Source organism: Vipera ursinii, assembly GCF_947247035.1.
Source record: "Vipera ursinii genome assembly, chromosome: 2".
NCBI classification, from domain to species: domain Eukaryota; kingdom Metazoa; phylum Chordata; class Lepidosauria; order Squamata; family Viperidae; genus Vipera; species Vipera ursinii.
The window spans coordinates 179,643,578-179,666,474 of record NC_139513.1 but is presented as its reverse complement, the minus strand read 5'-3'; the positions used below and the strand labels follow the sequence as shown (position 1 = coordinate 179,666,474).

Sequence of the window (22,897 nt, the reverse complement as noted above, 5' to 3'; positions counted from 1 at the left end):
TTTGTTAAATGAAAGTTGGTGGGTGTTATTTAGTGGTAATATGGGCACTGTGGTACCTGCACACATCAAGGGCATGTTCAGAGATACTAAGGAGCCAATAACAACTGCTGAATGGATTTCACAATATTAAGAGAACCCAAGCAGAAGGCAACAGAGCCTCTGAAGGTAGGCGCTCTGCTGCCTGAGCTGGGTTCTTACAACAAACCATTGGACCCCAAAATATAGCATACCTGTTGCCAGGTTCTATGTGTGTCCCATCCACCCACTTCCAGTCACCTTCAAGCACCTGGTCAGTAAGGCCGATCCAGCAGGAAGGAGCCTTCATGATGGTTGCAACATGGCCCTGTCACACATATACACAGACACAAAATAAATTCCAGAACAGTAGCTAATGCCAACAATTGTAAAACTTGATTTGTACAGCTTGATTTGCTAATAGTAGAAAAGTTCTAGTATTACTGCATTTAATCCAATACATGTTGTGTATTGAAAAAGATGCAACCTTGCTTTGAACATGAATTGGAAACTAAAATTGAAAAAAGAAAGCAAAAATAGGATATGGATTAAATAAGTGGAAATTGAATACAAATGCAATTTAGATATGTTTCGGCTAGGAAAGATATTCTAAACTGATATTATTGATATTATTAGAAAAAATGTAACAAATGTTGATATGTAATTGTATGTTTACTAATAATAATAAGAATTGTATTTCCTTAATGTGGAAAAATGGTTATTACCAAAAGCAGAGAGGGTGTACTGGCGGGTGTAACATTGGATCTAGTTGGAAAAACCTATATGTATCACCGAATTCTTAATGGACTCAGTCATCCCATTGTCTATTGAGCACTTGTTTGTGAAAATAGAAAATTAATAAAACATTTATAAAAAGAAAAAAGAAAAAGATGCAACCTCAAGTGACTCCTTCAAAGAATTGAGTAGTTTGGAATGGTTAAGTTTGGTTAAGTTTGTTAGATGTTTAGTGCCAGCCATTGGCAGTTCCCCAAAAGGGTCATCAGATGGAGGCAAAGAGGTTTCTTTGCTTCCACTGATGAGCCAAGGGTCTCAGACCCACAGCCCCATTGGTGAGAGTGTTTTATGGTCGAGGAGGGGCCAAGACCCCCCATAAATACCTCTGCACGAGGGGCTGCTCTTTGTTCTCCAGTTCTAGTTTCTAGTCTTCTAGTTCTATCTCTACTCCTTCCTTCTTTAGTCATGTAATACTAGCTTGTTTTGTTTTATTTTATTTCTCTCTTACATGCAGGCATGAATGCTTTCATGCCAAGTATTTCTTTCTCTTTGATCTATCTTGAATAAAGCTAACATGATTGCATCTCTGCGTGATGCCTTTGCTTGGAAGCACCTTTAACGATTCATCGTGAGAAAACCTCACAAGTTGGTAGTCAGAGCATGGTTTAAAGGAAAGCTTCCAAGCCAGCCAGGAACTAGCCAACAAGATGTCTGAAAGGCCCAGCTCCAATCCATTTATAACAGATGGCAGGACTTCTACTATCGTGACCAGAAGTCATCGATCGAAGACAGCCTCCCTGCCTACATCCAAGACTTCAGTTCCTGAGGCAACCTCAGCTGCAGATGAAAGCGCAAATGACCTTCATCCCGTCAGAGGATCCAGCAGAGCATCTGGGACCCATTCACATGCCTCTCTACAACTGAACGCCACAGAGGAGAGCATACAAGGTTTGCAAACTGTCCAAGGCTGCTCAGATGCTGCAGAGACGGACCTGGCTGAGACCAAACACCGCGTGAGTAAACTGACTGCACAGGAACGTGAAGAGCTGCTTAAAGAGATCCTTGCAATGCAGGGGAAAGGGAGGGGGAAGGCAGCCCAGGAAACTGAAGAGACCACGAGGCTCCCAAATATGGCGCCTGCCACCCTTAGTGACCCCGGGACCCCAGGGCTTTTGGCGGGAACCCCCCCTCCCAGCTGTGAGCTACAGCTTCCGGGGGCAAGCGGAAACAAGATGGCTCCGCCCACGTGGTCTGGCACAGGAAACAAGATGGCGGCCCCCACTAAATCTAACAAAACTTGACTTCTTTAAGTCTGGAAAGCCAGCAATCCCTGGCTTCCAACCAAAATAGCCTGCAGTCCCTGGCATCCAGCCTGAATGACATGCAATTCCTGGCATCCGAGCAAGACAGCATGCATATTCCTCATTTCTCCCCCACACAAAGCCTAAAATGCTATGATAGCAATGAGATCTGCCCAGCCAAAACTGTTACAACGGCTCTCCAGACAGCCATGCAAGCTCTGGCCACTGCCTTAGAGGCTAGCAAGACAGCGGCCAAACAGACGTCGGGGGTGCCCACCCCCCCTCCAAGGCCTCCCATCCTCTCCCCAGAGCCCAACTGCCGGGGGGAATCCAGCCTGCAGCCTCCCAACAATCAACCCCCGCGGCCTCCCACCTTCTCTTCAGGTCTTCAGGACCAGCAATGGGCTCCTCAGGGCAAAACAGGCATTGATGAAAATCCATGTGGTTTTAATTCTCGGGAGGATCCATTGAAGCAACCCCGGGCTGGTAAATCTGGGCTCCGCCCCCCCAATGCCTCATGGGAAGAAGGGAGAAACCCTGAACAACGCCCTCCCCCGGGTCACATGGTTTCCGGGCACGCCCATATGGAATTGCTAAATAAGCAACAAGAAAAAAGAGTGTCCCCTTTCAATGAAGGAACAGCTTCAGGAGTAAGCATTTTTCCGCTTCCTTTTACATCAATGCCCATCTCAGAATTCTTTAAATATGGGTCTGAGTTCCTGGTCACAGACCTTCCTAGTGATTTTAAAAAACTGCAAATAGCAGGAGAAAATTATAGCAGTTGGAGTAAAGATATACAGCTATATCTCTTAAAGCATGGGATTCTACAAATGGTTCGAAAACCACCCCCTCCCCCATGGGGACGTCAAGAAGAGCTGCTACACTTGCAGGCTTATTCTGCTCTACTCAGTTCCCTGGATAATAACTTGTTCCCTAGCATCCCAGCTGGTCTCAGAGCTGCTCAGGTCTGGGAACTGTTATTCAAATTATTCAACAGCGATGCCATTGGTTTCATCACCAGATATACAACTGAGCTTTATACAACCAAACTGAAATTTGGGGCCAGCATGCCTGAACATCTTGCAAAATTAAAGGCACTCAGGGCAGAATTGATTTCCAGAGATTTTCCTGTGTCTGATGTGAGCATGCTCTCCATAATTTTTACTTCTCTAGACAGGAGTTGGAGCAATTTCATTGTTTCACTCGAAGCGGTCAAGAGGGAAGACATAAATCTGTCCTACCTCACAGGGAGACTGATTGAAGAAGATTGGAGAAGGAGAAATGCTGGAGAATACGCTAGAGTAACCACTCCGCAAGCCAGAAGGGGGCGCCACAACTCAGAGCAAATTAATGCTCTGCTTAAATGTTTCATCTGTGGCTCTGAGGAGCACCTCAAGAAGGACTGCCCTCATCAACATCAAGCCCCTAAACGTGGTCCCAATCAAGTAAGAGGGAAGGGGCAAGGAAGGGGGCGTGGCAGGGGCAAGGGAAATTCACTGCATACTTGTTCCCTCACCCCCACAACAAAGGCTGATAGCTCCACTGACTTATGGTTACTGGACTCTGGAGCTTCTTCTCACATTACTAATATGAGTCAAGGTTTTAAAAGGTTAAAGAAAATTACCTCATCTGTCAAGGTTGCAAACGGTGATACTGCCTCAGTTGTTGGGAGGGTTTCGTTTCTCTACCTGGACTTGGAAAAGTAGAGGGTGTCTTGCACGCGCCTTCTATAGCCAACAACCTTTTGAGCATCACCAAATTGTGTGACGATGACAAAGTGGAAGTCCTATTTCGCAAGGGGGGAGGTCATGTCACCCGAGACCAGAAGGTCATTGGAAATATTACAATAATAAATGGCTTGCCATATTTTTCTCCCAAGGCACCACAACCTGCCCCAAGGCTTTCCAAGGGCAGTGTGGGCAAGGAGCCTGAATCTCAGCAGGCACCTACAGCACCACTCAAAGCAACAAGAGCCAAGAGAGTGTCCATGGGAAAGCCAATGCACAATAAGTGCGTCCACCTCATGCACAGAAGGCTAGGACATGCAAGCTTCCCTGTAGTTAAAAAGATGGGAGAGTTTGCTGAGGGAGTCCAGCTCAAGGACTGTGACGTGTTTCTGGACTGTGCCATTTGCAAGAAAACAAAGAGGAAGGCTGCTCCTACCTCAAAGGTGTCATCCCGTAAGACCCAATACCCTTACCAACTAGTACATGTTGATTTGGTTGGGCCTTTTACACCATCCCTAGGAAAGAAAAGGTATTTTCTCACTGCCGTTGATGATTTTTCACGTTACGGTCACGTGTATACTCTCACAGAGAAATCTGAAGCCTTTGACGCCATAAAGTCGCTGTACAACTTCGTAGAGACCCAGTACAAGACCAAGATCGCACAATTGCAGAGCGATCGCGGGGCTGAGTTCATGTCTCAGAAGTTCCAGGACTGGGTAAGGCATAAGGGCATCCGCCATTTTCTAACTGCACCGTTCACCCCGTCGCAAAATGGTGTAGCTGAGAAAAGGAATATAATCCTGCAAACCATGATGCGTAGTCTGATTGCAGACGCGGGTGTCGCAGAATCATACTGGGGGGAGGCAATTCATTATGCCAACTACACTTTAAACCGCACCTGGAGCAGTGTTGTGAACCAGACCCCATATTTCCTGGTTCACGGTAGGAAACCAAATCTGGCACATTTGCGCGTGTTTGGTACCTATGCATGGGTGCATATCCCCAAGCAGCTGCGGAAGAAGGGGAAACCTGTTTCTCAGAGACTAAGGTTCTTGGGCTATGCTCCTGGCTCCAAGGCCTATCGTTTCCTGGGAGAAGGGGGCAGGCCTGTGACTTCCCAATCTGCCTCTTTCGAAGAGGATTCCAATTGGACCCAGATCCACTCAAATGATCTGAGCCCATATGCCAACCGACCCAGCAAGGACACACCGACCGCGACATCACCAGAGGCGACCCCGTACCCTGCCACCGACGAAAATGAGGAACAAGATGAAGATGCGTCCAGTCCCACGGAGGAAGACACGCCGTCTTCACCCCCAGCGACACCTCAGAGACCCGCGGAAGAAAAGAGCGGTGAGTGGCAGAAGGTAAGGAGGTCAAAGCGGTCCAACAAGGGGGTCCCACCAAAGAGAATTGACATTGGCCACATAGCATCTGTCAACAGCGTTGTGGTCACCCCAAAATCCTTCTCTGACATCCAGGAGCTGCCCATCGAAGAGCAAGAGAAATGGCAGCTCGCGATGGAGAAGGAAATGCAGAGCCTGAAACAACTTAAGGTCTTCACCCCCCAGCAACCTCCAAAGGAGAGGAAAGTCATTGGCACAAGGTGGGTTTACAAGGCAAAACCACTTGCCAATGGCCTCTACCTGTATAAGGCCCGTTTGGTAGCCCAGGGCTTCGCTCAGCGTTATATGGAAGACTACTCGGAGACTTACTCTCCAACCGTCCGGGCAGAGAGCGTCAAGGCCGCCCTCGTGACTGCAGCCACTCTGGGAGAAGAAGTCTTCCAATTCGACATCCAGACGGCTTACCTCCACGCCAACTTGGACCGGCAGATCTACGTGAGGGCCCCACCTGGCTACCAGCAAGAAGGGGGAGATACATGGTTGCTTCACAAGGGGTTATATGGTCTTAAGCAGTCAGGGAAATTATGGTATGACTGTCTTAGAAAGAGTTTAGAAAGAGTTGGTTTCCATACATCTAATGCAGATCAATGTGTTTTCACACGCAATTCCAAGGGTACCACAGAACGGGTGTTAGTTTATGTGGACGATCTATTATATGTAGGGCCAAACAAGAAAGGGTGTGATGAATTTGCCAAGGCCCTGGAAGAAAAGTTTACTCTGAAGTCTTTGGGGCGGGTTGACAAGTACTTGGGTGTGCATATTTTGGCCACTAAAGGGGGGTTCGCTCTATCTCAAAAAGAAAAGATAGAGGAATTACTGGCCAAATGCAAAATGACAGAATCTAATCCTACGCATAGCCCAATGCAAACCGATTTTTACAACCACACCCATAAGGACGGTCCTGAGTTCACAGATAACACGCTTTACAGATCTGTGATTGGCTCCTTGCTATACATCAGCAATTGGAGCAGACCTGACATAGCTTTAGCTGTGAATCTATTGTCCAGGCATGTGGAACACCCAAAGGAATTCCACTGGACTGCTGTTAAAAGGGTACTTAGATACCTTAAGGGCACAGCTGATGCCCTCCTTATGCTAGAACCAGAGAAGGGGAAGACGGCCCAGCTCTCCGCTTACTCAGACTGGGCTGGCGACACCAAAACTAGACGGAGCACTTCCGGTTTCCTCATATTGCTAAATGGCTGCCCAGTACATTGGAATGTTAGGCAGCAAAAATTTATTTCTTGCTCCACGGCCGAGGCTGAATATGCCAGCCTGTCAGACACGGCCAATGATTTGACTTGGTTCAATGAGCTGATAACAAGCATCTGGGCATCTCCCCCTCTGCCCATCCAAATTCTAGAGGACAACACAGCTGCCATTGCAATCTCGGAGGCTTATGCAGTAGGATCTAGATCTCGCCATATAGACATACGCTACAAAAATGTCAGGCAGCTTACCAAAAAGGGTTTTATACATGTTGAGCACTGTAATACAGCTGACCAGATAGCTGATCTGTTTACCAAACCTGTTCCCATTGACCGGCACAACCTTCTGTGTAAGCGTTTGTGTTTGGCCTTCTGAATGTTTTCATACATGTCTATGACACCTGCTCGCCCCTTACATACATTCACTGGTCCCTGTCACTGGCTGGCAAGAAGGGGAATTGTTAGATGTTTAGTGCCAGCCATTGGCAGTTCCCCAAAAGGGTCATCAGATGGAGGCAAAGAGGTTTCTTTGCTTCCACTGATGAGCCAAGGGTCTCAGACCCACAGCCCCATTGGTGAGAGTGTTTTATGGTTGAGGAGGGGCCAAGACCCCCCATAAATACCTCTGCACGAGGGGCTGCTCTTTGTTCTCCAGTTCTAGTTTCTAGTCTTCTAGTTCTATCTCTACTCCTTCCTTCTTTAGTCATGTAATACTAGCTTGTTTTGTTTTATTTTATTTCTCTCTTACATGCAGGCATGAATGCTTTCATGCCAAGTATTTCTTTCTCTTTGATCTATCTTGAATAAAGCTAACATGATTGCATCTCTGCGTGATGCCTTTGCTTGGAAGCACCTTTAACGATTCATCGTGAGAAAACCTCACAAAGTTTGGAAGGCAAACAATGGTTCTTGAGGTCAGGAGTGGCCCTGCTGCCCTTGAAACTCTTTTTTGTGCCCTTTCTACCTCTCTCTGGTCCCAGTTATTGAAAATTAATGGCAGTTTCCCATGAAGGCCTGGGGGAAAGTGAAACTGAACTGTGAGAACCCACAAAGTCTTCAAGATCGTTTCCCTGGAAGAATAATGCCAACACATAGAGTGACTGTTTCCAAAACATCTCTTTTAAACTTAATTGGACAATGAGAGATAGACAATTGGAAGGGACTAAGGGAGAAAAGTTAACTGGCAAAAGTCTGGTGCAAACTCTCAGTGCTGGCTTTACACTACTGTAATTCACTTGACTTCTAGTAAACTATACCTTTCTCAACAAATGGAGTTAAGGATAATTTTAACTTAAAAGCCAAAATTGAGGCAAGTCTGACACCTGGATGCTTTTGAGATACTGTTATGTGGGTCAGCTCCCACCATTCTCTATTCAACTGTTGAGAATTATGGGAACTGAAATCTACTTAGTTTGGGAAACAGTCATATTGAGAAAAGTTGGTATATAACTTCAAGATATAATAACCTAATCCTTCCTGTACATTCTGCTGAGTGGGAACTTGGACTTCTGCCAAAGTCGTGTCCCATTAGCCTCATTACCATGATAGTCTGAAATTAGCTACATATCCTTAACTTTTATAACTACACATTAGCTACACATCCTTACTTTTTAGCTACATATCAACTGAAGGCCAATTTTCAGGGAATGCTATATTTACTAATTAATTATATGGACATTAAAAAGATTTCTGTAGACTATCAGCACCCACATGAAATTGTTTAGCAGTAGATGCTCCCCACCTTATATATATATATATATATATATATATATATATATATATATATATATATATATATATATATATATATATATATATATATATATGTATATATATGTATATATATGTATAAATATATATATATGTGTGTGTGTGTGTGTGTGTGTGTGTGTGTTTTCTGAGGTTTTCGCGGGTGCCTGTATGTGGATACTTGGTTTTTCGGGTTTTTCCCCGCGTAGAACTAAAGGTGTAGGCGCAACGTTTCGACGTTTAGAACCTTTAGTTCTACCCGGGAAAAACCCAAAAAACCAAGTATCCATATATATATATATATATAAATTGATTTTTTAACATAAACACCTTGATATTTGGTGAACAGCATGTTGTCTGGGTTTATCTTTACAAGTAATCACTAATGGTTAGTTTCTAAAATTCCTAAAATTCCAAAATCCACATAATAGCTTTGCTTGATTTTCTCTTCTTCCAATAATATTCTCTTTGCAACCTTAAATTAATACAATTCTTATTAATTTGATAGGTAACAATTAAATATAAAGATTTTTCTAAAATTTCTACAAATAATAATTACATCAATATCATGCTTCTTTTCTATCTGGTCAACTTGGTTGCCTCATCATAAATTCGGTTTACAATTCTTGTTCTAATTTATTTTCCCTACAATGTTCAAAACATTTCTACGGGTTAAAATTTTCCCAGAATTAATTACCTTAAAGTATTTAAATCTATTTTCATGTCTTAAAAAATAAGTAAGCAAAAGACGCAAAAGAAAGACATAGAAAAAGAAAAAATGTGAGAGAGAAAAAGAAAAAAAGGGAAAAAGGAGAAAAAAGGAGAAAATAATAAAATAATATACTACTTAAAATACATATTCCTCTTGAACTAATATACATTTATTTCTGTTCAATTTTTTTCTGTTCTCTTTACCCATAATTAAATCCAATCATCTAATCTTTTTGTTGTTGTTGTTAGTTGCGAAGTGGTGTCCGACCCATCGCAACCCTATGGACAATGTTCCTCCAGGCCTTCCTGTCCTCTACCATCTTCTGGAGTCCATTTAAGCTCATGCCTACTGTTTCAGTAACTCCATCCAGCCACCTCATTCTCTGTCGTACCCTTCTTCTATTGCCCTCAATCTTTCCCAGCATTAGGCTCTTCTCCAGTGAGTCCTTCCTTCTCATTAGGTGGCCAAAGTATTTGAGTTTTAGCTTCAGGATCTGGCCTTCTAAAGAGCAGTCAGGGTTGATCTCCTCTAGGACTGACCGGTTTGATCGCCTTGCAGTCCAAGGGACTCGCAGGAGTCTTCTCCAGCACCATAGTTCAAAGGCCTCAATTCTTTGGCGCTCAGCCTTTTTTATGGTCCAACTTTCACTGCCATACATTGCAACTGGGAAGACCATAGCCTTGACTATACGCACTTTTGTTGACAGGGTGATGTCTCTGCTTTTTAGTGTGCTGTCTAGATTTGCCATGGCTTTCCTCTCGAGGAGCAAGTGTCTTTTAATTTCTTGGCTACAGTCCCCAGGGCCGGATGCCATGATCTTGGTTTTCTTAATGTTTAGTTTCAACCCAACTTTTGCACTCTCCTTCTTCACTCGCAGCAAGAGACTCTTCAGTTCCTCTTCACTTTCTGCCATTAGAGTGGTATCATCTGCATATCTTAGGTTGTTGATATTTCTTCTGGCAATCTTAATTCCAACTTTGGATTCATCTAGCCCTGCCTTTCTCATGATGTGCTCTGCATATAAGTTAAATAGGCAAGGCGACAGTATACAGCCTTGCCGGACTCCTTTCCCAATTTTGAACCAATCAGTGCCTCTTCGAAATCCTATCTGTACTTCTGGTAGTTCTCGATCCACATACTGCTGGAGTCTAGCTTGTAGGATTTTAAGCATAACTTTACTAGCATGAGAAATGAGTGCAATGGTGGGATAGTTTGAACATTCTTTGGAATGTTTGCCTTTCTTTGGAATTGGAATATAAACTGACCTTTTCCAATCCTGTGGCCACTGTTGAGTTTTCCAAATTTGCTGGCAAATTAAGTGTAGCACTTTTACTGCATCGTCTTTTAAGATTTTGAATAGCCCAGCTGGAATACTGTCACCTCCACTAGCTTTGTTGTTGCTCAGCTTTTCTAAGGCCCACTTCACTTCACATTCTAGGATGTCTGGCTCAAGGTCAGTGACCACCTCATTGTGATTATCAGGGAGGTTAAGCTCATATTTGTATAGTTCTTCTGTGTAATTTTGCCATCTCTTCTTAATCTCTTATGCCTCTGTTAGGTCCCTGCCATTTTGGTCCTTTATCATGCCCATTTTTGCATTGAATGTTCCCTTCATCTCTCCAATTTTCTTGAACAGATCTCTGGTCCTCCCTATTCTATTGTTTTCTTCTATTTCTTTGCACTGTTCATTTAAGAAGGCATTCTTATCTCTTCTAACTATTCTCTGGAATTCTGCATTCAATTGGGGGTATCTTTCTTTTTCTCCCTTGACTTTCGCTTCCCTCCTTTCCTCAGCTATTTGCAAAGCTTCCTCAGACAGCCATTTTGCTTTCTTGCATTTCTTTTTCTTTGGGATGGTTTTGGTTGCTACCTGTTGTAGAATGTTGCGAACCTCTGTCCATAGTTCTTCAGGCACTTCTGTCTATCAGATCTAATTCCTTAAATCTATTTGTCACCTCTACTGTATATTCAACAGGGATATGATTTAATTCATACCTGACTGGCCTAGCGTTTTTCCCTACTTTCTTCAGTTTAAGCCTAAACTTTGCAACGAGAAGCTCATGGTCTGAGCCACAGTCAGCTCCTGGTCTTGTTTTTACTGACTGTATAGAGCTTCTCCATCTTTGGCTGCAGAGCATATAGTCAATCTGATTTCTATGTTTACCGTCTGGTGATGTCCATGTGTAAAGCCGTCTCTTGGGTTGTTGGAAAACAGTGTTTGCTATGACCATCGTATTCTCTTGACAAAATTGCCTTTGTGGAGTAGTGGGCTAATGCCTCCTTAAGTAACACCAGCTGCCTGCAATTATTGCAGGTTCGCATCCCACCAGGCTCAAGGTTGACTCAGCCTTCCAACCTTCTGAGGTAGGTAAAATGAGGACCCAGATTGTTGGGGGCAATAAGCTGACTTTGTAATAATGCTGCTTGGGGGGGGGGAGCAAAAGCCCTAATAAGCAGGCATATACATAGAATGAAGGCTATTGCTAAGCACATTTGATTTGTGCTTAGATTGTAAGCCGCCCTGAGTCTTCGGAGAAGGGCGGGATATAAATGGGATTAAAATAAATAAAAATAAAAGTTCTATCAGCCTGTGCCCTGCTTCATTTTGTACTCCAAGGCCAAACTTGCCTGTTATTCCGGTTATCTTTTGGCTTCCTACTTTAGCATTCCAATCCCCCATGATGATAAGGACATCATTTTTTGGTGTTAGTTCTATAAGGTGCTGTAGGGCCAGTCAATTTCATCCTCTTCAGCACCGGTGGTTGGGGCATAGACTTGGACTACTGTGATATTGAATGGTTTGCCTTGGATTTGAACTGAGATCATTCTGTCATTTTGAGGATTGTATCCCAGTATTGCTTTTCCTACTCTTTTATTGACTATCAAGGCTACTCCATTTCTTCTGAGGGATTCTTGCCCGCAGTAGTATACCTGATGGTCATCTGAATTAAATTCACCCATTCCTGTCCATTTTAGTTCGCTGATACCTAAGATGTCGATGTTCAATCTTGTCATCTCTTGTTTGACCATGACCAGCTTTCCTTGATTCATGGATCTTACATTCCATGTTCCTATGGAGAAAAAATCTTTACAACATCGGACTTTCCTTTCACCACCAGACATATCCACAGCTGAGTGTCCTTTCAGCTTTGGCCCAGTCGCTTCATTCTTTCTGGCGCTACTAGTACTAGCCCTGTGCTCTTCCCCAGTAGCATATTGGACACCTTCCAACCTGAGGGGCTCATCATATCGTTTTGCCTTTTGGTACTGTCCATAGGGTTTTCATGGCAAAGATACTAGAGTGGGTTGCCATTTCCTTCTCCAGTGGATCACGTTTTGTCAGAACTCTCTGCTATGACCTGTCCGTCTTGGGTGTCCCTGCATGGCATAGCTCATAGCTTCATTGAATTACGCAAGCCCCTTCACCACAACAAGGCAGTAATCCATGAAGGGGTAATCTTTTAATTCTATTCAAAATATTTTCCCCATTTTTAGTTATCCATTGGGATTTTCTTAAAATCAATTACATTTAAATATCTAAAACATTTCCTTTATGAGTTTCTTGTAAACAAACAATATCATTTTTATGTTGCTTCAGGTAGTGAAACACTTTCTTTCTTTTTTGTGGTGAATTTAAACCATTAACATTCCATGTCAAAAACTTTATCGCCATCCTCAGTGACCTGGAACCTCTGGAAGGCCACCTGGAGATCCGCAGTTAGTCTCTTCGGTCGCACTCCTCCCACCAGCTCCGTAGTAACAGGGCCTTGTATCATAGGCCCAGAGTCCATCTTCTGTTTCAATTGCTCCTTTTCTTTCCATTTGTGCGCAGCACGCATCATTCTCTGCTCTTTTGGATCACCCTTTAACAGCAAACTCTGTTCAGTGGATTCAGCCAATTGTGCCTCTCCAACAGACTGTGCTGATGCGCCTTCAACTTGTTTATCTTCTTCCACTTTCTTAAGTAATGGAGATTGTGGTGAACCTGCTTTCAGGACATAGGTATAAAAATCTTTTGCCTTTGCAATTGTATTAAGTCTATATTGTGTCCCTGCATAATTCACCACTATTCCAATAGGTATTTGTCGATTTTTAAGCTCATCAGACAAAAAACCAAAATCCTTCCTTTTTCTCAACATCTTAGGAGGTATTTCTTTCAGAATTATAATATCTTGACCTGCAATTTGAAATCTCTGTTGATAGAAGGCCTGGATGATCGCATTTCGAAGTGACTTCTTAGAAAAATAAATCACCATGTCTCTAGGTAAATTTTCCTGCCTCGCAATCCAGGAATTGACCCTAAAAAAATTTCCACCTCCCTTAATAACTCCTTAGAATCCCATCCCAAGATGGGAGCAATGACTTTAATCACCTCTTCCAGTAAATCCTCACGAGGGTTTTCTCTCAACCCCCTTATTCTCAAAGCAAATTCCATTTCTTTATATTGTGAAATAATCACCTCATCCTCAGTTTTATCAATTTTATTTTCTGCTTTAGCAATTCTATTTTCAAGTTTTTCACTATTTTCCACAACCTCATCCACACGATCATCTAAACGTTCAATATGTGCAGCTAGCCCTTGAAATGCAAACAAAATGTCTTCTCTCATCTCTCTATTTTTAAACTCAAGAAGATCAGCTACCTCTTCCTTTATTTGTTGAGTCATTTCTTGTGCCTGCAGCTTCAAAGCATCCTGCAAGTCTTTAAGTGTAAGTGCTGGTGGTGGAGGAGAGGGTGGAGGGGGTCTGGGCTTTGAAGTGGATTGAGTTGCAGATTGTATTACAGGAGAAGAAATTGAGGTTTTGGAAACAACAGGAACTGCCTGCCGTCTTGAAGCCATTTTCCAACTTGCTACAATTCACTTTCTCTTATCACTTTCACTTTCCCTCTGCACTTCAAAAAATAAAATCCAAAAAAAGAGGAACCCTTAATAATAATAAGAATAAAAAAAGATGAACAAAATTCTTTAAAACTCTAAAATCCAATATATTGTTTAAATTTTAACAAAATCTTCGTGCTTTATTCTTTCAAAAAAAAACATTTCGGTGCCATCTTTTCTCTTTCTCTTTCAAAGTCTAATTTATGTATGGAGAAGATTAAAGCACCTCAAGTTTATTTATTTATTTATTATTATTTATTAATTTTATTTGTATACCGCCCTTCTCCCGAAGGACTCAGGACGGTGAACAGGGCAGTACATGTTAAAAGACAAAATACAAAAATTAAAAGAGATTAAACAAAATGCCCACAACTCTTACAATAAGTTAAAACACATTAAAAAGTAGGTTAAAACACATTAATAAAACCCAACCCCATCCCATCAGGCCAGGCCAGCTTGTTCGAAGAGGTAAGTTTTTAGATCGCACCGGAAGGAGCAGAGTTCAGGCGCCATCCGGAGCTCAACCGGAAGATGGTTCCATAAATCTGGCGCGCCCACAGAGAACACCCTCCCCCTGGGGGCCCCTAGTCGGCATTCTTTGACCGGTGGCACCCTGAGAAGGCCCTCTCTGTGGGAGCGTACTGGGCGGAGGGAAGTTGATGCGGGCCGCAGGTGCTCCCCAAGATATTCCGGACCCATGCCATGTAGGGCTTTGTAGGTCATTACCAACACCTTGAATCTCACCCGGAAGACAACTGGAAGCCAATGCAGCTCGCGGAGCAAAGGTGTGACATGGGAGTGTTGGGAAACTCCCAACACAACTCTTGCGGCTGCATTCTGTACCAGTTGGAGCCTCCGAGTGGTCTTCAAGGGTAGCCCCATGTAGAGAGCGTTGCAGTAGTCAAGACAAGAGGTCACGAGCGCATGAGTGACCGTACGTAAGGCATCCCAATCTAGATAGGGCCGCAACTGGAGCACCAGGCGAACCTGGGCGAAGGCCCCCCTAGTCACAGCTACTATATGGTCTTCTAAGGAAAGCTGTGAATCTAGGAGGACTCCCAAGTTGCGAGCCCTATCTACGGGGGGTAATAACTCACCCCCCATAGAAAGAGATGGAATATCCTGAATATCCCGAGATGCCGGTATGCACAGCCACTCAGTCTTGTCAGGGTTGAGTCGAAGCCTGTTCCTCCCCATCCAGACCCGAACCGCCTCCAGGCAGTGGGACATCACGTCGAGGGCATCACTGGGGTGGTTTGGGGTCGAAATGAAAAGCTGGGTATCATCAGCATACTGATTGATGATACCCAACTCCAAAACCACGAATGATCTCACCCAGCGGTTTCATGTAGATGTTGAACAGGAGAGGTGAGAGGACCGACCCCTGAGGAACTCCACAAGCGAGAGGCCTCAAGGTCAACCTCTGCCCCCCTGCCAACACCGACTGCGAACGTCCCAGGTGATAGGAGGACAACCACTGAAGAACCGTGCCTTCCACTCCCAATCCCCTGAGACACCACAGCAAGATACCATGGTCGATGGTATCGAAAGCCGCTGAGAGGTCTAATAGGACTAGGACAGAGGAATATCCCCTGTCCCGAGCCCTCCAGAGATCATTCACCAGAGCGACCAATGCCGTCTCCATGCTGTACCGGGGCCTGAAGCCCGATTGGTACGGGTCTAGATAATCCGCTTCATCCAGAACAAGAGGGAGCTGATGCGCCACCACGCTCTCAACAACCTTCACAAGAAAGTGAAGGTTGGTGACCGGACGAAAGTTATTTAACACAGCTGGGTCCAAGGCAGGCTTCTTGAGGAGAGGTCTCACCACCACCTCCTTCAAGGCGGTGGGGAAACTGCCCTCACTCAAAGAGGCAGATATAACTGCCTGGAACCAGCCTCGTGTCCCCTCCCGGGCTGCATAAACCAGCCAGGAAGGGCACAGGTCCAATAAACATGTGGTGGAGCTCAGCCTCCCCGTAATCCTGTCCACTTCCTCTGGAGTTATAGGATCGAACTCCTCCCAGATAACAGTGACAAGACCACCCGTGTCCTGATCGTCCGACTCTGCCCAGTCGGAGTCCAAACCGGTCCAAATCTGAGCGATTTTGTCCAACAGATATTGACTAAACTCCTCGGCACGCCCCTGCAAGGGTTCCTCACTCACCTCCTGATTAAGGAGGGAGCGGGTCACCCTAAACAGGGCGGCCAGGCGATTATCTGCGGATGCGATAAGGGTAGCGAAGTAATTACACCTCGCCACCCTTATCGCCACGAGATAAGACCTAATATGGGTTCTTAGTCGCAATCGGTCGGATTCAGATCGGCTGGACCTCTAACCGCTCTCTAGGCCCCGTCTCCGACACTTCATCTCCTGGAGCTCCGCGGAGAACCATGGAGCCCATTGGGATCTGCACCAGGTCAGGGGCCGCAAGGGTACAACTCGGTCAAGTGCCTCCGTGGCCATCCTTTCCCAGGCTTCCACTAAGGTATCTGCCGAGCTGTGAGCAGAGGAGGCAGGTGGGGACCCCAGCGCTGCCTGGAACCTCTCAGGGTCCATTAAGCACCTGGGGCGGAACCATCTAGTTGGCTCAACACACCCACAGTGGGGAGTAGCAAAGTGGAAGACCAGCTGCAGGAGATGATGATCGGTCCATGACAGGGGCATAACAATTGGGGAGCCCCCACCAAGATCATCTAACCACCGTCCAGATAGAAAAACCAAATCCAGGGTGTGACCTCCCACATGAGTCGGTCCATGAATTACTTGCGTCAGGTCCATGGCCGTCATGGAAGCCATGAACTCCCGAGCTAACTCGGATGATCCTCCCAGGGATAGTAGATTGAAGTCACCCAAAACCATGAGTTTGGGGAACTCAATCACCAGCCCCGACAGGATATCGAGAAGCTCAGGCAGGGCTGCTGCTGCGTGACTAGGCGAAAGGTACACCAGCAGCAAGCCCAACTGCGCCCTAGGACCACACCTCAGTAAGAGAGATTCACACCCGACTATCTGAAGAATGGTGGCCTCCTGCGGACATAAGGTCTCCCTCATAACCACAGCCTCTCCCCCACCCCTACCCTGAGTCCGAGGCTGGTGTAGCACTCGGAAGCCTGGTGGGCAAAGTTCAACCAGGGGATACCACCCTCTGGGCCCAACCAGGTCTCCGTGATGCAAGCCAGGTCCGCATGCTCACCCTCGATCAGATCCCGAACGAGAGGAGCCTTATTAACGATGGACCTGGCGTTCAGGTACACCAGCCGGAGCTCAGGTGGCTGCACATCCTCGCTCCCGGGGCCTTGGGGTGAAGGCAGAGGGTCGGAGCGCCTGACCGCTTGTAGATAGTGGGGATGCCCTCCCGGATATCGATATGGCCCTCTGTTCATACACCTGCTGCCATTCCCTAACATCGTGGGAATAGGAAGTCCCACAACCTGCTCCCGAGCTCCGGAGGCAGCAGACCCTGGCTTCTCCCCCCCACGATCTATCCCAGGCCTGGCCTGAACAACGGTTGGTGGATTACCCCCCATTTCCAACCAACCACGACCCTCCCCCCTCCCTAACCCCACAAAAAATTTGACTAAAAAGGTAATCAGGGGCCTCTTATTAAATTTATACCGGAGGCCCCTGCCCCTGCCCAACCATCTCTCAGGGTCCCAGCAATCGGGCCCTTCATCAAGAGGAAGTGTGAAGAGTGAGGCGGGTCGCACCCAGGATGGGGGGGGCCCTGAGGGCGAACAAAACCGTGCTCGGATAAGTCAGATGCATGGTAGTTGTTAGACAAATCCGGCAAAAAGGCAGACCCAGATGGAAACGGGAGGATCTCAAGATAGAAGGAGAATGTCCAGAGTGCAAACCCAGCTCCACTGCCACTAGAGCTGGGTAACCCCGGGACAGATCGATTCCCGCCCTCTCACGACGGTCAAAACCGGGGAGCAGCCTGGAACATACAACCGGGGAAGGCAATACCGCCTAGTTCTGAATACTTGCAACTTTACTCCTCCTGGTCAGCTCTGTCTGCTTTAAAAGCAATTATAAATCACTGTAGTCCGTAGATGTGGATGTAGCATCTGGCTTCGCCCCTGCATGGAGCAAAGACGTCCTGGACTCAGAGAAAGCCTCGGGCTCCATGGGAGCTCTCACCCTCCGACCCCCAGATAATTCTGGGAGGTCTTGGGGAGCTCTACCACTACCCGAGGAGTGGTAGGGGGTTGTCTTATACACCCATTTGCATTTGTTGTAACAGAACATATATTTCCTCTTGGTACGTATTTTTATTTTTTCTTGGTATGTTCTTTCTGCAGATCTCTGATACTCCATAATGACCAAAAATCCTTTCTCTGCCAATAACTTTAAAGTTGCAATTTAAAAAATATTTGTAATAAATATGGGACTAAAAAGTTTCATTTAGCATTTGAATAAGTATTGATGTGATATTTATATTGCTTGTAGTTATTTTATATGAGTTAAAGTGCAATAGATTTAATAGTTTATTGTTGTTTGCATAAGGTAGATTATGATTGTTTGTACTTTTATACCCTGTATTTAGCTCTGGGAAGTCGGGGAGGGGGGAGGGGGAGGGAGGGAGGTGTTGGGGAGGGTTGGGGAGAGGGGAGGGGTTTGGGAGGGGTTTTGTTTTGTTAAAAATAAAATGTACTGTAAAACTTTTCAATAAAAAAATATTTGTAATCTAGGAAGGTAAATTTTTTCTAAGTTTTATAATTCTCACTTTGTGGATAATCCGCAATGTTTTCTTTTCTTTTGTTACAGCTGCTCTTTGTTTAATCAAAGCCCTGAAAGTCACAACAACAGGCTTTTCTTTCTGGGCTGTATATTTAGGGCAGTATTTTCATCCACCACTGGGTGTCAGCACCAGTCCATCTTTCACTTTTCTGTATTCCCCCCCCCCCCCTAAACTTGGGTTTAGAGGAGGATGGAACAAAGAACGCCCCACTCACTTTCAGAGGATTTTTACTTGGGTTTTTTCTTTTTTCTCAGGAAATCAGTCAGGTAGAAGAGAGAAAATCAATATTCTTACCCAGTTCAGTCATGCTGTTTACAATCACGCTTAATTTAGTGCTTTTTGGCTTTGGCTGCATGTAGCTTGGCTAGATTCATGAATGATGCTAGCCTTTCTTCTGTCAGTTTTTGGAGAGCTTTCCCCAGACGTCCTGATCAACCACCATCTCCCCAGGATCGGTGGGGCTTCCCTCCTTCCTTGCCATCTCTCTGCGGTGGCTTTGGGCCCATTTAGGATCCCCAAACAGAGAGAAATCAGCCAAGGGGTCAGATTGTCTCGATCCCTTGGCTGTCACACTAGCTGCGCAGAACTGGAAGCCTCTCCCCACCTTTTTGATAATCTGGCTAATCCTACCTTTTCCTCTATGCTGTTGATCATCACTAAGTGGAATCCCATGGAGGTGCATGATTGGTTGGCCACATCCCAAGTTCCTGGAGAGTAGGAAAAGAAATAGTAGCTCCCCTGAAAGAAGGTCCAATCCATAGAAAAGGGGTTGCAAGCTGGATTGAGAAGGAGAAAAAAATATTGCCACCTTAGAATTGATTCAGTTCTTAAGTGTTCTTAGTATGAAAATTATTGTGTGAACATTAGTAACGATAAACTACTCTGTTTGGTTGGAATTCCAGATTTAAGTACCATACTTGTAACCAACCCAAATGCTGACATGGGAACACCATCATTTTACGTGTGTGTGTGTGTGTGTGTGTGTGTGTGTGTATGTGTTTGTGTGTATTTGGGATTGTAAAAGACAGTCAATAGCTACTTACACTTCTAATTATTGTGGAGGAAATACATATACATAATCACAATGATTGCAGGGTAGTGGATGTGGACTGAAAGCAATACAGTAGTCTCATTCAGATAACATAAACATTAAACTAAAAGGAGCTTAAATGTCAAGTGCCACTGGGAAAGATCTTGATTTGAACAATTGCAAAAGAGATGTCCATGATTTTCCTTGCAAGGAAAAAAAAGGCTTCCTCCTTCCGTTATATATTCAAGATGGACAGTATTTAATATTTTATTGTTATGTATATGTAGGGGTGTGGGTCTATACATATGTTGTATGTAGTATGTTTTAGGTGTGTGTCATGTATGTGTTTCACTTTGAGAGCGGACAACTAAATTTCATTTTTGATGTGTGCCGTTGTGCCCACAGTAAAGAAAGATGATCTTGCTTTACGATAAGAAGGTGGACAGGGCTTTTAAATCCCATATTCTTAGAACTGCTTTATTGCGTGTCTGGAAAAAGTATTATTATAAGTTAAATTATAAAATACCAATTTGGGGAATTCCTGGACACGCGATAGAGGGCGTATCTATGGGAGTGAGTTTGGATATGGTTTCTTATAAGGAATTACTTAGATTGCAAGGGAATGATTGGCAACTTAAATCATTAGATGAGTTAAGACAAGAAAACATAAGTTACTCTTGGTTTCAATATACCCAATTGAAAGCTAGGTGGAAGTCAGACCAAAAGGTTGGCATCACAATTACAGATCAAAATTTAGTAAAACAAATTAGAGATTTAAATCGTGCACATATAAAGAGGATATATAATGCTTTAATTGAATTGGATTCGGAAACGGAATAAGTTAAAGATTGTATGATAAAGTGGGCACAAAATATTCAGGAACCAATTTCGTTGGACACTTGGGAGATAATTTGGGTCAGAAATGTTAAATTTACTCAGGCTCAAAACTTAAGAGAAAATTTTTATAAAATGTTTTATAGATGGCATCTGGATCCAAAGAAGTTGTCTAACATGTATCCTAATTTACAGTCTAAATGTTGGAGATGTGGTAGTTTAGAAGCCACCTATTTTCATATGTGGTGGACTTGTAGAAATATAAAAGCTTTTTGGGTTAAAATTTGGTGGAACATTCAAAAGATTTTTAAGAGAAAGTTTTCTCCGCAATTGTTTTTATTGGGTATTGTTGTAGATTGTGATGTTAAAGAAACTAATTTGATGTTGAATATGATAACAGCAGCACGGTTACTGGTGGGACAATATTGGAAGAAGGATAGTTTGCCTACTATAGAAGAATGGGTGCTTAAAGTTTCGAATCTTGCAGAAATGTCTAAGATTTCTGCTTACTTGAAAGATCATTCACAGGAAAGATATATTTCAGTTTGGAGGAGATGGATAGATTATATTCAGAACAAATATGGGACTAAAAAGTTCCATTTAGCTTATGAGTAGATTTTAGTGGGATATTGTTATTGGTACTTTGTATGTAGTTATGTTAAAGGGGAGTTAAAGCACATTATGAATAATTAATTGTATATTATGCATAATTTTTATTTAGAATATTATTATAACTATAATCCTGTATTTAGCTCTGGGAAGTGTGGGGGGGGAAGTGGGCGGGTTTGGGGTGGGGGGGATTTGGGGATATATTGTAAAATTTTGTTTTTGTAAAACTCTTTAATAAAAAAAAAAGAAAGTTGATCTTATCTTAAGTCCACTTAGTGTTATGTCTTTACTGAAGAGATAGAAGTACTGAACTCAACATGTTCTATTCTTATTGTACATAATGTAGATCAGGTTTATGTCTGGTAGAATAAGATTAGGTGGTGACTTCCGGTGGCGACGCAACGCTGAAGACAGCCATCTCCGGGCTGTCCGCTCCGCGGCTTCGTAGAACTGCTGAAAACAGCGCCAATCAGCTATTTCAGCGGTTCGGAAGCCCCCTCCTCGGGAGAAGAGGAGGGGGTGAGGCCCCAGGTAGGGGTTGAGCTCTCCGGGGCCGCCTGAGCTTCTAGTTCGGGCGGCTGAAGGATCGAGCCCCCCCGAAGCCTGGGTTTGCTCTATGCTGCGCAACGTTTCTGCTCCATGCTTTTGGGAGCAGAACTAAGTGTTAGCAACCACCCATGGCAGAAGGAAGGACTTTGGAGTGTGAAGAGGCAGGCAGAGCGATACAGGAGGTCAAGGTGAAGTGGATTTTTGTTCTCTAGTTCAATGGATTTTATGGACTTTAAAAGTGAAAGTGCGTAGCAAGTGAAAGTGGGGGAAGATGGCGGCTAAAACTTCTAAAGTTCTCCGGAGTGCAGGGGCTTCCCCGGTGCACAGTCCTCGCTGCAAGCCTTATTGCCTCCTGCACTGACGGTTAAAGATTTACAGGATGCTTTGGAAAAGCACTCACAACAAATAGCAGATATTATAGATGGAAAGATGGAAAAGCTGGAGGAGAAGATGGAAAAGCTGGAAGAGAAGTTTACAGCAATGAGGGCAGACATCTTGCCTGCACTTCAAGGTGTGGCTTTATGTATTCAATGCTTGGACGAAAAAATGGAAGATCTTAGCCAAAAGAATTCCAGATTAGAAGCAAAAGTGTTAGAGAATGAAAATGTGATGGATAATATGGACGGTGATTTGACTCTGGTCCAGTACCACCAGATGGAGTTTGCTATCAGAATCAGAGGTTTAAAAGAGAATCCTAAAGAAGATTTAAAGCAGATAGTCTCTGAGGTGGGACAGTCAGCAGCTGAAATTGAGGGAAATATAGACAAAATATTTTGTGTGAATTCATGGATTGCAAGGCAGAGGAAGCTACCTAGAGATGTGGTGGTTTATTTCACAAAGAGAGCAATCAGGAATGAAGTTATCCAAGTTTCTTATGATACTAAGCTTGTGGTTGCTGAGCAAGAAGTTTTGGTTTTAAAAGAGATTCCTCCAAGAATTTTAAGGAGAAGGAAAGATTTTGCTTTTCTGGCACAGGAACTTAAGAAACGCGACATCAAGTTTAGATGGGAGATACCAGTGGGCATGGTGGTGATGCATGAAGGCATGAGACACCGTTTGGTCACAGTGATCCAGGCACGTGATTTTTATAGCAATGTTTTAAAAGCAACCTCTTTACCACCTTTGGAACCTGCAAAGAAAAATGGCAAGGGAAAGCCTCAAGATGCTGAAGGAACACAGACAGATGAGAAAGCTACTGGAGGGGATCAAATTACAGCTTCATCGGAAGATGCCAGAGAGCAGAGGATGACGCGTGCTGCCTTGAGACGAGCGAGACAAGAGCAAGAGCAAGACCAGCAGAAAGTTATGGAACCTCCAAAGCGTACCTATAGCGAAGTTGTGGGAGGGGCGCGGCCTAACGAAGTTAAGGGACTCTTGACAGACGTGCTCCAGAAGCTT

The 22,897-nt window shown here is 44.3% G+C and overlaps 1 protein-coding gene across 2 annotated transcripts in view; it reads right to left on the bottom strand.

The window, feature by feature from the left end:
- LOC310635594 (CD209 antigen-like protein C) overlaps positions 1-22,897 on the bottom strand; it is a 51,345-nt gene that overhangs the window by 4,913 nt on the left and 23,535 nt on the right. Inside the window, exons 5-6 of one of the 2 annotated variants that reach the window (XM_083354720.1) lie at positions 19,108-19,253; positions 231-343 (exon numbers count right to left, since the gene is read on the bottom strand). In XM_083354720.1, coding sequence (XP_083210846.1) covers positions 231-343; positions 19,108-19,253 — 259 coding nt within the window. The remainder of the gene's footprint in view (positions 1-230; positions 344-19,107; positions 19,254-22,897) is intronic. The other variant, XM_083354721.1, reaches the window with a different exon arrangement.